This window comes from Idiotropiscis lumnitzeri, chromosome 5 (genome assembly GCF_059441095.1).
Source record: "Idiotropiscis lumnitzeri isolate Australia: NSW breed Sydney's pygmy pipehorse chromosome 5, RoL_Ilum_1.0, whole genome shotgun sequence".
NCBI lineage: Eukaryota > Metazoa > Chordata > Actinopteri > Syngnathiformes > Syngnathidae > Idiotropiscis > Idiotropiscis lumnitzeri.
In genome coordinates this window covers 18,609,882-18,625,636 of record NC_142395.1, presented here as the reverse complement: position 1 = coordinate 18,625,636, position 15,755 = coordinate 18,609,882, and the positions used below count along the sequence as shown (strand labels likewise).

General features: G+C 41.4%; 1 protein-coding gene across 3 annotated transcripts; it reads right to left on the bottom strand.

Moving 5' to 3' along the window:
• Positions 1 to 197: 197 nt before the first annotated feature.
• On the bottom strand, positions 198 to 3,627 carry LOC148337133 (immunoglobulin superfamily containing leucine-rich repeat protein 2-like). 3 transcript variants are annotated; one of them, XM_088296737.1, is made up of 2 exons: positions 3,465 to 3,627; positions 198 to 2,599 (listed from the first exon to the last, which is right to left on the bottom strand). In XM_088296737.1, the coding sequence occupies exon 2, from the start codon at positions 2,588 to 2,590 to the stop codon at positions 548 to 550; it is 2,043 nt and encodes a 680-aa protein (XP_088152863.1). In that variant the 5' UTR covers positions 2,591 to 2,599; positions 3,465 to 3,627; the 3' UTR covers positions 198 to 547. The 3 variants fall into 3 exon arrangements, with proteins under 3 accessions (XP_088152863.1, XP_088152862.1, XP_088152864.1); XM_088296736.1 differs by having other exon boundaries at positions 3,469 to 3,627; XM_088296738.1 differs by having other exon boundaries at positions 3,345 to 3,472.
• Between the last annotated feature and the right edge of the window lie 12,128 nt (positions 3,628 to 15,755).

Below are 15,755 nucleotides of genomic sequence, written 5' to 3'. Positions count from 1 at the left end.
TCAAAAAATAGCAACGACAAAAATGATGTCACCCCACAAATTCTCTGCTATTAAGGTCCCGGAAGATAAAGTAAAATTTATTTCAAGGATTTTCATCTTTGCACAACAGCTTTAAACACGGTACTGTTATTCTGAACACAACTGAATGTTTTTGAAGTAAACACATACAAACATTGTGCCACAATATGCATAGATCCTTAAAAGTACCCTTATAAGAGCAGATTGGACATGGATTGGATGGATGTAGTACACTGTCATGTTTTACGGTTGTCTAATTACTAGCTACGTTTTCATTATTTATTATCTTTTATCTTCATCTATTGTACAGTTATTGAACCGTCTGCTACATTCACCAAACACTGCCCGATTGTCTAATTAGTGAGTGAGCTAGTTAGTTAGCTTGATGCTTGGTAAGTTTACGCATGTCTTGGTCCCTCAGATGACACTTGAGCACATCCACATAACACAACATATCATCGCTAACATCACTGGCACAAAGTGAAACAACAGCAGCATTGTATTTGACCAAGTGCACTTTGTTGTATTGCTAATTGCTTGCGATATCGACAGCTTCGGCCCCCAAAGGAAGCCTATCACTGAAGTCCGATCCAACCTCGCAGTCATCCAAATTCCCTCTTGACTGAGACAAAGTGACAGTCTCAGTCATGACACTTTCTTCCGTATCTGCCTCCTTTTCACCATCCAGGCTCTCAGTAGCCCCATCATCTTCATCCAGTCGATCGGCGTTTATATTCCTTTGCGACTCCGTTTGCGGTGTGACGGTAATGTTGGTGGCCCGGCTCCTCTCCATTTGGTACTGGTCTCTGGCCTTTAGGATCAACTTGTATGTCTTGCTGCGGTACTTGTAGACTAAATGGAAGCACATGGCTCCGAGAAGAGGAACGGTGGACACAGTCAAAAGGCAGATGCTGACTGAGATGATGATGATCAGATTAGGGATTTTCTTTTTGGTGGTGAATAGCACTTGCACCTCACAGTCTTCCCCTTTATAGGTCAAGCAAAGGGAATAGTTGGTACCAGGCCGCAAATCACGGAGTAGGTAGGTGCTGGGACCTTCTTTAACCGGCGACCACAGCACAGGGGAGTGTTTGTGGTCAGTGGTAACACACAGATATAATCCTGAAGTGATTTCGTCATGAGGATTTTCGCTAGCATTGCGTGGGCTTTCCGAAGCTGCGATAGTCTGGTTTGCCTGCTTGTCTCTGGGTATCAGAAGAGGGTTCAGGCGTACGGTTGCCTCCGTTTCTGACACCCACAGGGCAATGACGCCAAAATCAAACATGTAGTGATTTGTGTCATCCAAGCTACCATTTAGGACATGACTTGAGATGTGCTTTTTTTTAGCCTTCAGTCCACATTTAGATGCACCTAATAACTCTTGAAAAGACCCAAAGGTGATCTCGGTAGCGGGCAAATCCAGGTCAGATTCAGAATCTAAATCAGACATTCCGGTTATTGATTGTATTGTTTGTTGTATTGTACTGTACAGGGCTGTTGCGATCTCATCTTTTGCAAACGTTTCTTCGGATGAAGGCGCCACTTTGACAGAAAGCGAGTCCACTGCAGTTCCAAATTCGTTTGAGGCGGAGCAGCTGTAGTTGCCGCCAGCTTCTGTGCTGAGGTGTGAGATGATAAGAGTTCCGTTGTTAAAGATCTGGACTGAATTATTGGACAATAAGGACCTTTCACTTGATTGAGTCGAGTCATTGTCTATAAAAGACATTGTCAGTTCTTGTGCTTGACTGCGAATACTCCACGTGACCAACGGCTTTGGGTTTCCTTTATACTCACAATTTAAGACCAAAGCATCGCCCTCATACAAAGTTGTTTCAGCAATATTTGGTTCAGTCCATATTGTCACATTTGGGTGTGCGCATTTTATATCAGGTAAGTCAATGATCATTTCTCCTCGAAGTGTCGCTGGAGCAGCACAACTGATCAAGTTCTGTTCGGGGATGGAGATGGTTGTCGTTGACAACCAATCTCGAAACCAGTTGATGTAACAAGTGCATGCAAAAGGATTGTTGAAGATCTGTAAATGGGACATGGAAATCAAAGCATCAAATGTCCCCTCAGCTATCGTTAACAACTTGTTATTGTTAAGACGAAGGGACCTCAGGTTTTGGAGAGGGATGAAGGCATCTTTGGGTAGACTGACCAACTGATTGTGGTTCATCTTCAGCATCTGCAAGTCAGTGAGATTCTGCAGATCCTCCCATGGAAAGTTGACTATTTTATTATGGCTGATGTCCAAGTTACGTAGGAGAACCATGGGTGCGAGGCTTCCTGGCTCGATGGTGACAATATCATTGTGGGCCATCCATAGCGACATCATCTGCGTGACATTGTTAAAGATGCCTTGCGGGACCAAACTGATCTGGTTTGCTGAGAAACTAACAATGTTTACATTACGAGGCAAGCTCATTGGGATTTCACTTAAGTCTCTGTAGGTGCATTCCGCAAAATAATGCCCATATTTGATTGAGCAAGTACAAACTGTTGGACATCCAAGTAAGGCACTGAAGAGTGTGGAAATAACCACAGTTAAGCACAGGACTCTGGCAGCCATTTTCAGCTCCTGTAAAAGAATGACAACTTTGATTACATTATATTCACCAAACTTGTAAAGTGGAATTGACAGTTTTGATTTGATTAGCTACAAAAAATAAACAAAAAAACACACAAATACAGTACTGGATAATGGTTGGGTCACTTGCTTGAAATGACCCAGAAACAACAAGACTAGAACGAGGGTGAGTGAAGTGACCTCAAATTCTTCATCCGTGCGTATGTTTATGAATAACACATGGGTAGGAAGAATCAATGCTTCAAAAATCCGTTTAAAAGCAATTATTGACTTATTTTAGTTTGGAGTAGGAGTCATTTCATTAGAAAGTGACATCCTATTAAGAAGAAAGGATGAAAACTGCATAGTGACTGTGTCACTGCTGCCCGCGGATAGATATAGAACAGATGATTCGGCCCATACAGGGCATTCAGAAGGAAATCCAATTCAGCTTTACAATGTATGCAATGCATATAGAGGCATGTCCAAGACAAGGAAAACATAAAAGAAAAAAAAAAGTCCAAAACTGTCTCACTGGAAAACAACAGACAAAGCAGTATCACATTTGTTCTTGCTGCTGTGTATGTTTAAATGACACAAACATTGTCATATCGTGACGAGTCTGGTTTCCAAACTACGCAACAGCTTTCTGAGCTGCGTGTCCTTGGTGCAGGGCCAGGGAGACAGCTGCAAGACAGATGTTTGCAAACAAGGCTCATAGCATCAGCACCACGCAAAGCGTCCGGTTCCTTTTCACCTTTGCAAAACTGTGAGCATTCTGAGACGGTCGCAATCTCTGCCAATGGCGGTAATTATTCCGTTAAAGCTTGATGATGATGATGAGGAGGAGGAGGAAGAGGATCTCAAGCGCTCTTACCTGCCTTTAATTGTGTGTTCATACGTGAGAGGAGCTGCTGCGACAACGCGTCCGCGTTTTTTCCCCCAGTCCAAACAGCACCTCGCGATTCCAAGTTGGAAGGCTGACGACGAAAAGTCGAAAACACGTCTTGCTGCCTCTGCTGTCAAGCGAACCCCCCCACCGCCGCTCCCCAAACGAGACAGATGCATCGACGCCTCCCCCCAAAAATCAATCTTAAAGAGAAATGTACCCTATCAACATCATCATCCTCATCATTATCATCATCATCACCAAGATGATTGGCTGTGGTGCTTTATTTGCATTCTCCAGCAATGAGATTCAGGTATTAATATTATGTTTAATGTTTACGGTTAATTTAAAAAAATGGGTTTGAATATTTTTTTAGAATATTATTTATTTATTCATTTATGTATTTATTTTAATTAATTCGTGTACCATTTAGCAAACTATTCAAAGAAGGTGACCCAATTAGCTCACATTGCGACATTCCCACAGCGCCAATAGTGACCTCAGCAAGCCGCTGCAGTTGCATTCAAATGCAATAAGCGTGATTGTCCACTAGATGTCAGTAAAAGCTTTGTGTGCTTGTTAAACTTTCTTAGAAAACCTTTATAACGGACAGTCCTGTACTGTATTGCACTTGATTTTTTTTTTTCTTAATTCTTTTCTTATTTTTTTTCTTTTTTTTTTTTTTTTGCTTGTGAGCTCAACTGGAGTTTTGGACAAACTCTTCTGTGTCCCAGGTTATTCTTAGCCTCGCTCAATACATTGATATTCAATGTTGTGACTTCACGATAAGAATGCTGCAGGTCAGTGATTCTTAACGGGTGGGTCGGGACCCAGAAGTGGGTCGCCAATTCATTATGAGTGGGTCCCAAAAAAAAAAAAAAAAAAAGGCAAAGGCAAGCATTTGACGAATGACATTTTTTATAAAACGTATTTATATTCATGTGTTTTTATACAAATATTGTATTTACTATAATTGGGATTTTATTACTGTGTTTTAGTGTGAAATGTTTAAAATATAAAACGCATATTTTAATGTCATTTAAAAAAAAAAAAATACATCATCAAATGTCATCATTTGTTCTTCTGGGTGGAAACTTAGTGACATTAGGGAGCGAGTTGCAGGATGACAACAGGTGAGAATCACTGCTCCAGACTATGTAACTTCTGTAAATAAATATGCCTCACCTGGTGAGCTCTGCCATTTGTTTTGCTGAAATGACAATAACACACAAAGATGTTCCTCTGTGTGTTTGGGGGAAATTTTAGCTGTTGTTTGTGTAGAAAAGGCTTCAAGACATTAAAACCTGCCTTCCTGTATTCTAACCGATACACCATCCTGTGCCCTTTATACACCCAAATGGATTCAGCGCAATAGCCTCCCCAACAATTTATTAATGTACAGTGTATATATTTACATTATACATAATATATGATAATTACTGGGATTGGCAAATAGCTCACCTTTGGTTTCTTTCAAGCCTTCTCTAAGTCTTTTATATCTTCACTAGCAATTTAAGGTGACTCCAGACTGAGAGAACATGATCATTTTTTATAAATGCATTCTTACTAATATTATGTATGATAACGTCAGGAATAAACAAGAGTTAATTCATTTACAATGGGGAAAACTTGTAAAATCATCATCCAATCTAATAATTACCGCCCCCCCCCCATGTGAAGGAGCATTGACAGTCAAGTCCATGATGTTATATTGGCGTTGATGAAAGCTGGCTTCCGCTGACATGGTCCTGCATGACAGACCGCTGAAAGATTGATGAGCTACAGCGGTTTTGCGGGATCTGAGGAAGAGTTTTCCTTCCTTTACACATTCAAACTTAGTACAAAGGCATCTAAAAAAGAAAAGTGCAGTCATGTGCCACTTTGCATCAAAATCCAGCCGAGGCAAAAATTTAATCAAGTCATCTTCCATTTTTCACCCAGCTGGAAAATTAAAGCGATCACACGTGTCAATGGAAATTGCATAGAAGCTTATCCTTATTCCCACCACCTCTCCTCCTGTGTGCTCCATCCATTTCCCCGGTAACTTACACCCCTCACTAGAGGATAGCAATGTGATTTGGGCAGTAATGCAGTTCTATTGCTCCTCCTGTGAAGCCCTGCGGTATCACTGACTATCACAGTGCAGTATGGAGAGCTTGGAGGGCTTTGGAGAGCCTCATTTACCTTCATAATCTCCCACAGCCATTGACATGCTGGCATAGTGGAACACACTCATGCACACAATGTACGGCGAGAGAGACGGGACATGTCTAAACAGTCCTCATAGATGGCTGAGTGCAGGCAGGATTAACATAGTGAAGACACTGCATTATGCAAATGTGTTATGGTCGCGCTCGCTGATAGAGCTGGTAAATTGGATGATGCTTTATGATGAAGCAAGCGGATCAGTGCGTTTAATACCTCTCTGATAGGTGCCCTTCTCTTGGAATATGGCTCGACCCGCGCTGGGATGCTCAACTCCTTAGCTGGCGTTTCGCATGTCGGGGTGATAGTCGTCATTCAGGCTGGGAGACAATAGGAGGCTGAAACAGCGTCGGATTAGCCAGCAGATGAACATGGGATGTTGAGCAATTATGATGGTGGGGTATTGAAGGATTGGCTGTGTGCCCACTAAGTGGTTCTCCCTGCAATCACGTTCCAGTATTTCATTTAAAATCAAAAGCGGACTTTTTCAGGAGATTTGCCATCTTGTGGGGAAAGAACGATCGTCAGCAAGGTCGAACGTTTGGAAATAAACAAGAATAAATCCTGTTACGTTGGATAAGGTTGAGTGAAATAGGGGTGTCTTGTGATAACACACACACACACACGCACTTACACACACAAAACCACGGCCTTGGCTTTGTTCTAAAGCTCTTTTTTTAAAGTTACACAGGCTCCATTTACTCCTGATTGCCTGTGACTGGTGACCTTTGAACCCAATCCACACAGGTACAGCGGGAGGACCCATCAATGCCTGGCAGCAGTTTTTTTTTTTAATACCTCTAGCCCGCTGGATAAATGATGCCCTTGGTGGACACACAAGTGCAAAGTGGAACACAAACACTCGAGACAAGACAGAAAAGGACCCGAATTCAATCATTTTTACAGGCCCGTTTATCGTGAATTGATTACACCTCTAAAATGATCTCACCTCACCTCAGTGTTTTAGTCCAACTAAACTGTCACTCTCCATCCCCACCCATGTTTGCCATGATTATGTAATTCATAAGAACAAGAGAACTTATTTGTGTACAACCGACAATAGCGCTTACAGTATTTGATAAATTGTTTTTATTGTCTGCATCAATCTATCGATCAACCTCTGTATATATCTACGACAGTTATGGACGACTGATGCAGCCTGCAACCACACTCTGAGTGGCCCCTTGAATAATTAAAATATAAACTGGATATTTTATTGGATTTTTTGGGGGGGATTGTTTTTTTTGGGGGGGGGGATTTGGATGGGTGGTAATTGAATTAATTTATTTTTATATTTTTTTTTATTAAAAAAAAATACATTATTCAAAATGTTTTTTTCCACATTGAGGAATGGGGAAAAACCCCCAAATCTGAAAAAAATATTGAGAAGAAAAAAATCTGTGAATATTCATATCTTCGTGTGCAGAATTGCAAATACGCTGGCGTGGACTTTAGTTTTAAGTTGTAATACCACCAATCACCACAAGATTGCCAGATATGTCTTGGTTGTGCTTACACTCGGTCTTATACTTCTCCATATTACAACTTGAGTAGACATTGTATTTTTTTCCAGATTTGGAACAATATGCGGAACAAATAATAGCACCTAAGTAATATTAAACATTTGAGTGAGTTGATTTTTTGGGGGAAAAAATGTACGAAATGACTTAACATTGGTTTCTCGTTCAGCAGTTGTGTCATACTTATAATTTATTTTTTTTTTTTTTTGCTTCAAACACTGTTAGGTTGGGATAGCAACTCTTTTATACATGCACTGAAGAATGTATTGTAAAATGTATTTTGCACATATGCACATATTTACTTATTATTTATTGCATCTTATTATACATAAAAATAAAGATGTCCTTTATTAGTCCCACAATGGGGAAATTTGGTAAGTTGGAAGAGCATGTACCTATGTGACCTGTAGCGATAATGAAATACATATTGTGGTCCCTCTCCAGCATTAAAGTTTCCCAATCCTGGTCTATAAAATTAGGTATTTACATTACAATGTGTAAATGTACCTGACGGAGGTCACTGCCCACATACAGTTCATCCATTCACACACACATATTTATTCAGCATGAAGTAATTATGCATGTTGGGTTTAGTGTTAAAAGTTCACGTTGCGAACAACCTCTTCCTTCTCTCCAACTCATCTCTTGTTAGAGATACAGCCGACTTAGTTGGGCTCCCAATCACCCAGGGCAGCACCAGATGACCCCTTCACACCCTCCCATCGCACATAAATGCATTCATCTCATCCTCTGCGGCCAGAGAGGTCACAACCTTATCGTGTCCTGTGCTGTTGCTGTCAGCTCAGCAGCCACAAACCATAACTTGTAAGTGCTAGCGAGAGCGCACAGCTTCCAGAGGACGAGGGAAGAAGAGAACAGAGGGAAAGCGAGAGGGGGAGACGAAAGAGCATGGGTGTCAAGGGGGAAGGAGAACAGTTCGATGGGGGTAAAGGTGAAAAGAATGGTGAGTGGAAAAAGAAAATGCAGGCATATCCTGCAGAGGACCATCAAAGACCTTTATTCGTTAAAGAATCCACTACAAAGTTCAATGCTTGAACATGGTTTTTTTTGTAATTTACAGACAATAGTATATATACAAAAAGTATATACAGTTTTTTTTTTTTTAACTCAAAAAGGTCAGATATTTTGAGAAGTAGAATGGAACATTATTATCATAAAAGTGAAAAGGTCATTTGGTGGGCAGATGGTAAAGGTTCTCAAATGAAATAAACAAAAAAGTGGCTCTGGTCTGGAATTGGGATTGGGATTCTTTTGTCATTAGATTCACAGAGGGACGGTGGTGAGGATGTGTGCAAGCCCGAAAATCTTCATGTGGCAGTTGAGACTGAGGAGGCAGACAAATGCAATATTAATCAAAGTGATATTATTGCAAAGTATTTCTTTGACGTCGTTTAAGTGAAATTTCATCCAGGTATTGGAACTCGGTATTGGTGAGTACTTATACTGCTATCTCACCGGGAAAACATCCAACATCCTTAAATACTGACTGAGACTATCCTTGAAAATACAAGTTCTTCTTGCTCTAGCAGCTTTTGATCTGTTATATGGAAAACCCAACTTGTAGTTTCCTGCAGTTGACACTAGATGTAACTAAAGAGACTCAGGAAATTGATACAATCACATTTGTCCCTCTGACCAGAAAATCACTAAACATATTAGAACTGAATACATTTACTGTGCCTCGGAAAGGAAACTAGTTCGTGTAAAAATGAAAAGGGGGACCAGGGTGAAGGATTGTGTGTGTGTGTGTGGGGGGGGGGGTTGCAATATAACGCCTCTTCCCGCCACGAGGGGTGTTTTACATTGCAGCCGTCACATGCTTCCACCAGAGTCCGGTTAATTAAGCACATCAGTTTCTTAATGTGATCACTTTTAATTAAAAGGGAATTTAATCGGGAGCGTTAACAGGAGGCTCGTCGCGGTGACAGTCGAGAGAGCGATGTGAGGAGGTCACGCCACAACAGGCAAGTGTGTGTAAACGTGTGTGTGTGTGTGTGTGCGCCCGAAGCTGTAGCAGCCTGGTTTCCCTCACTTCAGATTTGTGGGTGCGTCTAATTAATATGGATGAAGCATTAAGCCTTTTGGACTCTGGTGCCTCTCATTTCATGACTATTAATGATTTTAATGAACTGGGCTAATAAGGCCGTTTTTCTCCGTCGAGCTCGAGAAGCGCTGTCCAACACACGCCAGGGTCACAAGGACGGGCTCTGCGAGACTTCACTTGGGAAATGAAAAACAGCACTCACAAACCCATTAACGTCATTGTGTCTCTGCTCTCATCAGACGGGCGCGTCTTGTGATAGTGTTTATAATTCAACGCAGGCAGTCACATGGTGTTGCCCGGACTGGAACAGAGTCGAAAGCCCCGTCCAATACCGTGTTAAGCAAAGCATGCTGAGGCTATTGATTTTTATCAATAGGCCACGGAAAAAAAACACTTGCTCATGCTTACATTTGACGGGGACACTTTATGTAAAATTGACATTTTAACTGCTTGTGAGCAAACACTTGGGTCTCTGGAATTTCTGCTCACCCATCATGAGTGGAATTAAATTCTTTTGTTCGATGCCTATTTCTGTAAATGCGTCTCGGAGCGAGGCGTTCTACATTTCCGCACTGTTACATAATGTGGCTAAATTACATAATGGCCAGCCCTCACGCCGAGTTTCTAGACGCATGTCATTACCAGATAGGCTGGGTGAAGATCCAGAGGCACTTTCAAGTGATTGCCAGAGTGTGCCCATTCACCGCTTCCTCCATGAGTTGGAAGGCTTTTATTGTCTTTACTTATTGCTTCCGCAACATGAAAGAGGGGACAATCAAACGGCATCGGGAATGTGCGGCCAGTGATGTCAGAGATGAATATTGAAACACAGGGGAGGTTTTCAAGGTGTCCAAGGACAATGAGATTGTGTTTATCTTTATTGTTTCAGATGCTGTTTCCGAATCCATTTCATGTCAATCGTCAAAAGCCATTCTTGGTTTGCGCTGACTTGTGGATAAAGCATTCCCAATATCAGATGACGAGTCTTTATGTTTCCCTAATATATAGTTCTTTTCATTTTATACTGATTTTGGGGTTCTGGGTTCTTGGCTCAGGCCACTCTGAAGGAAAATAAAACGCTTCTTTGACATGGTAAGAATTGCTTTTTGCCAATGTGCAAAATGTATTCAAATGGTTCTAATCACATTTATACTTGTGAAAGTCAAAGACAGTGCTCAAGTGAAAGTAATTCACATCTGATGATAAGGAGGCATCCTGAAGACGTGCTAATGAGAAAACCAAGAGGGGGGTGCATTTTGGGATTATTTTTGTTGTGTGTGGTTTAATACTGTAGTGGACCTTCAATAGCTGCTGCTTTGGCATCCTTTTATCATATACACATTTCCATCAAAAACACAGTAGAGTTGGGTTGCCACTCTAACAAGGAGATGACCCTTCTATTGTGACCAATCAGCAAGCAGCATCTTTAGGCAAAGCTCTTTTACTTCCATAGCACGTTTCATACACAAGGCGACTCAATGTACTTCACACAAGCAAAGACACAACACCTACAAGAATTTACAAACACAACAGTTCACAATATTCAAAAGCAAAGCAGAGAAAACAAAAGTAGCTTACAGGAATTATTAAACTGTACGTCGACACCATTTAAACACATTAACAGAATTCTTTTTTTAATTGTTCAGAGGATCTTAATAAAAGGTTTGAGAAAAAAAATGAGTTTTTTTTTTTTTTTTTTACCTGGATTTAAAAGCATGAGCACTACAGAACAACCAGAGAGTGAAAATATAGAATTTTGGTGAGTGGGTTTCAAAATCATCTTGGGGAAAAAAACAAAACATTCACTATCATACTGCAAGTGGAAAATATTTTGTTACATTGCTTGTTTTGTCAAATAATCAATGGAACAAAATCAGAGAACAAAGGAAAACTCTGGCATGTTATAACATAGCTACATAGCCAACAAAGTTAGTAACATTCTTATCAGTTTCAAGAAAGTTGGCCAGTGTGAAATGAAATGAAATGAAGCAAAACAACCCCTGACGTGTGTTTTCTTTTTCCACTCGTGCCTGAGTGAATCAAGAGCCGTTGTCCTTGCTTGTGGGAAACACGTGCTTTCTAATTTTAAGCCATGAAATCAACAATCACGATCAAGTCTCGCAGTCAGGCTCCCACAAATGCTCAAATGTATCGGATTGATGCGGAGTGAGGATGTAAGAAACAGGATACACTATGTTGATATAGAGTGTGTTCATTTCAGCCAGGTAAAAGAAAAAAATCCATCATGGGTTCCAGATTTGTGGTCTCGCCATTTTGCTGATTTTCTTGTACAATCAGTAAAACTATATTGGTCAAATTCTTGTTTCTCTCACGTGTAAGTCCACTATCAACCACTAGATGGCAGCATTCTTAGTTAGTTTGAGACAGTGTAATAGAATGAAAGAAGAACAACAAAACAGGAAGTACTGTGCTTCAGCACAGTCTAGTAATCATGGAAAATTATTGAATGTCATCCGTCACGATCGATCATGTGCTCAGAATGTCAAAATCCAAAGCTGAGCCAAAGACAATTTTGAGCAAATACAGAACTTTAAAGAAACAAGAGAGCATGTGAATAGGAGCAAGGAATGAACGCAAAGTAACCAAAACAATAACTACATCAGCATAAGACTTATGTGAATACAAAACCAATGCAAGTGGATATGTGGAGCACAGTGGAAGATAGACACACACACAAAAAAAAAGAATAAAAATTCAAATGAAGGTAACGGAAGCGCAGTGAACAACTAACAAAAGACCTCTGCCCGATTGGGAGAAAACCAAAACAAAAATAAGTCCTAACTTCACAAGAAAGGACAAACAAATGTAACATAGACAGGAAATACTAAAATTGAGACCAAGTTATGCGGCAGGTGACAGACGACCACGATTCTCTAAGACACCAGGAACAATATCTGGCGTCTAGCTGCCACTTCTCCAGCACCTTTATACCCAGCTGATTGAAATGTCAAGCAGGTGTGCACTGGAAGCTCCGCCCATCCACCAGGTCCAAGGACTGGAAAAACAATCACTGAACATGACAGTCATCTGCATGAATCCTGCTTTTTACTCTGGCAGAAAATGATGACTTTAGGTTAATTTTGACTATTGGTGTCTATTGTGTGATGTTGATTAGTCTAAAAAAAATAAAATAATTTGTTTACTGTAAACACATTGACGGATAATACACTGTTACACTATTTGTGCAATATTTTTGAGTAATCACTTGTATGTGTTTGTATTATTTTCAAAGTGTGGTTAAAGATATTTCAAAAAGAAATGCTGTAAAAACTACAAAAAATACCATGAATGTATTTCAATGAGATATTTCTACATGGCAGAGTTGAGTAATTTTGAGGGTGGTTTGGAACTCCCGTGATCAGGGGTGATTACTGTCATGCTCTTTATCGTTCATGTCTGTCTAAATGTAACAGAACCTTCATACTTAGATCGTTGAAAGCGGAAGCTTGTGACCTTTGGTGCCATTTCACACAGAAGACAAAAGTTTTGAGGGATGCTTTTGATCCCCACGGGGGCCGCGTCACACTGATACGAAGGCATTGATTATGGCTACAACAAATAAGGCTGTCGAACTCGCACCTACCAAGCACGGCTCAACCCGAAAACAACCCGGAGCACACTCATCCTTGACTTCACTCTCACATCATCCCTCTCTGTTTTCCTGACTGGCTGGGTCACATCATGGCAGAGTTGCTGGCCTTGTACGAGAAGATTTACAGCGCCGTGTGGCCATCTGTTATGTAGCAAGTGCATGACGTTCAGGCTCCTTCACCTTCGTCAGCTTGTTGCTTTGTATTGTAAATGTGCCATTTGCATTCATGAAGGTATTTACATGCATTCGCAAGCAACAGACTATGTGTGCTCGTCGCATCACATTGTACGGCGCTGCACAATGCTACGACTTTCCTTTAAGGCACATCTCACCCCACAATGTAATAATAAAAATAATATGTAATATAGTCGGATATTTAGGCACATTTATAAATTAAGGGTTCTGTTCAGCAACAGGTGGAATTGAATTTTATAGTTATGAATTATAACACATGGTAAAAATCTCGATTTCCTAAGATTGTATAGGTCAAAAATATCCATCCATTATCCGAGCTGCTTTTCCTCACAAGGGTCGCGGGCATGTTGGAGCCTATTCCAGCTGTCTTAGGGCACACCCTAAACTGGTTGCCAGCCAATCGCAGGGCACATAGACGAAGAACCACTCACTCTCACAGGACCAATTTAGAATGTCCCAATAACCTGCCATGGATGTCTTTGGAATGTGGGAGGAAAGCGCACGTAGGTACGAGGAGAACATGCAAATTCCACAAAGGAAGGCTTAAGTCGGAATCAAACTCTGCACCTCTGTCCTGTGAGGCAGACGTGTTAACCAGTTGACCGCCGTGCTGCCTAGGTTAAAAACAAATACCACAGTTACAAATACTACCTCAAAAACCTGAGAAAAAATAAAGTAAAAATAATAATTTAGGTATACATTGAAGTCATCTCTGATTAAAATTTGCTGCCACAGTGTCTACTGCACAGTAAAATTGGACGCTGGACCCGAGAGACGTACTCGCTTAGCGGTAACTAGGACGAGGCTATTACAACACGGCGGAGAGAGAATTAAAACGGGACCAAAGGCAAATACACCCTGTGTTCTGCCGCTGGCTAGGATATGGCGAGTGATCCTGGAGGTTAAAGTAAGCTGTTTTAAACTGAAATAGAAAGCCTTTGCTTGGATTGAAAGGCTTTGTCAATGCGCCGGTCGGGGCTCCCCCCCACAATATGTTTTCAGTGAATTTGAGACTTTGTAAAGCTTTTTCATTTGGTGGACTACGACATATTTTTGGGGACAATGAGTAAACCATTTGAGCAGATTGCTAACGTCAACAGGAATAGCGAATGTGGATTTTGGGACCAAGTCGGAGAATTAGCTATTAAGCTAGCGTCAACATTGAGGACACATTCTTGCTCTATCTGAAACCACAAGAATTCTGTTGCCAAGTTTTCCACGGATAGAAAAGTAGAAGCTCAGCTTCTATTGAGCGGTGCGCCACGTCAACATGCTCCCAAGACGAGAGGCGTTCGACATGTTCACGGGGACTCCAACTGACTGGGATCAGAGTCCATTCAAAAGCAGTCATTAAAACATCTTTTTTAGAGCCTTTTAAAAGTCTTCTCAGCTTTAGAGGACCGGGGGGTTAAATGTTTGGCAATTAGCATCCAAAACTCAACACTTAACAGCGTCGGAAGCACCTGACACGGCTGAACTCGCCGCTCTGCACTTCACAATGAGTGAATGAGTCTAATAACAGCGCTGAAACATTACAGAGGGATAAATGTCTCCAACCTACTGGCATTTAGCGGCGAGCTTCTCTGTATGCCGGAGACATGCCTGCTCTCCTCGAGCCCTTTGGCATGCTCTTCATTTTGATGGGTGAGGGAGTCAAGACCATACAGGCCTGCTAGCTTTTACAGCTACGTTTATTACAGTAACTAATTTGTCCATTTGACCGTACGACAAGACGTGGGTAGCTCAGGTGTCTGCAGGTCGAACGGAGTCAGAACTGCTCCATGCTGGCACTTTCTTCAAGTATTTTATTTGATTGAATCCCACGGTGGCACGCTCATTATTTTTCTATGCTTGTAAAGACTGATTGCCTCTTTTTTAATTAAGCAAGATTGTTAATTAGGTTTTGGGTGTACAAACAGCCTGTCGAGGTAATAAAGTAAAGGAATTGGTTTGTGAAGAGAGCGTGTGTATGTGTGTGGAGAGAGGGAGTGTTGCGCTGCGGAGACTGATGGTATTTGTTAGTCTATTGTCTATTAGTCGGCTCAAGACGAGTAGAAGTGAAAAGAAAAGCTTTGCTACAAGGCAGATACTTTGTTCATATTACTCACCACTGACATCCTATTTTTGTGTCGTCTCTGCGGTTTGACTGTCAAACGTTAGCCTCATCTCTGCATCGCATCACATGCTGCCTCACAATGAGGACGTGCCCTGAACGGCAACGGTGTGCCGTCACACAAATGGAAGGACAGAAGCTATCCATTTCAGCGCGCTGCTTTGTGCGCTTGCATCTTTTAGCAGGGTAATTTGCGGCGTGCGCGTCAATACATCATAGGCCCCTCTAAATTGAGCTTTGAAACACAAAGGGAAGGGCAAACAAGATGGACACAGAAATCAATCTGCACGCTGATAGCACAAAGTGAACGCACACGCTGGCACTCGGGGAATTGACAAGGAGTCGGCACAGGGTAGTGTCTGCCTATCTGCCTGCCACATGAAAACAATCATCTCTGACATGTCGTACATAAGGCACCGGGCGTGCTCAGATAAGGCTACTTAGTCCCAACCGGGCTCAAAAAATGCCACATGTGATTGGACGGGACAAAAATGAAAGGACAAATACATAACGCCAACATCAGCACTAATAAAATGTGTATGAATCTACTATTAATTGTCTTGGTGCA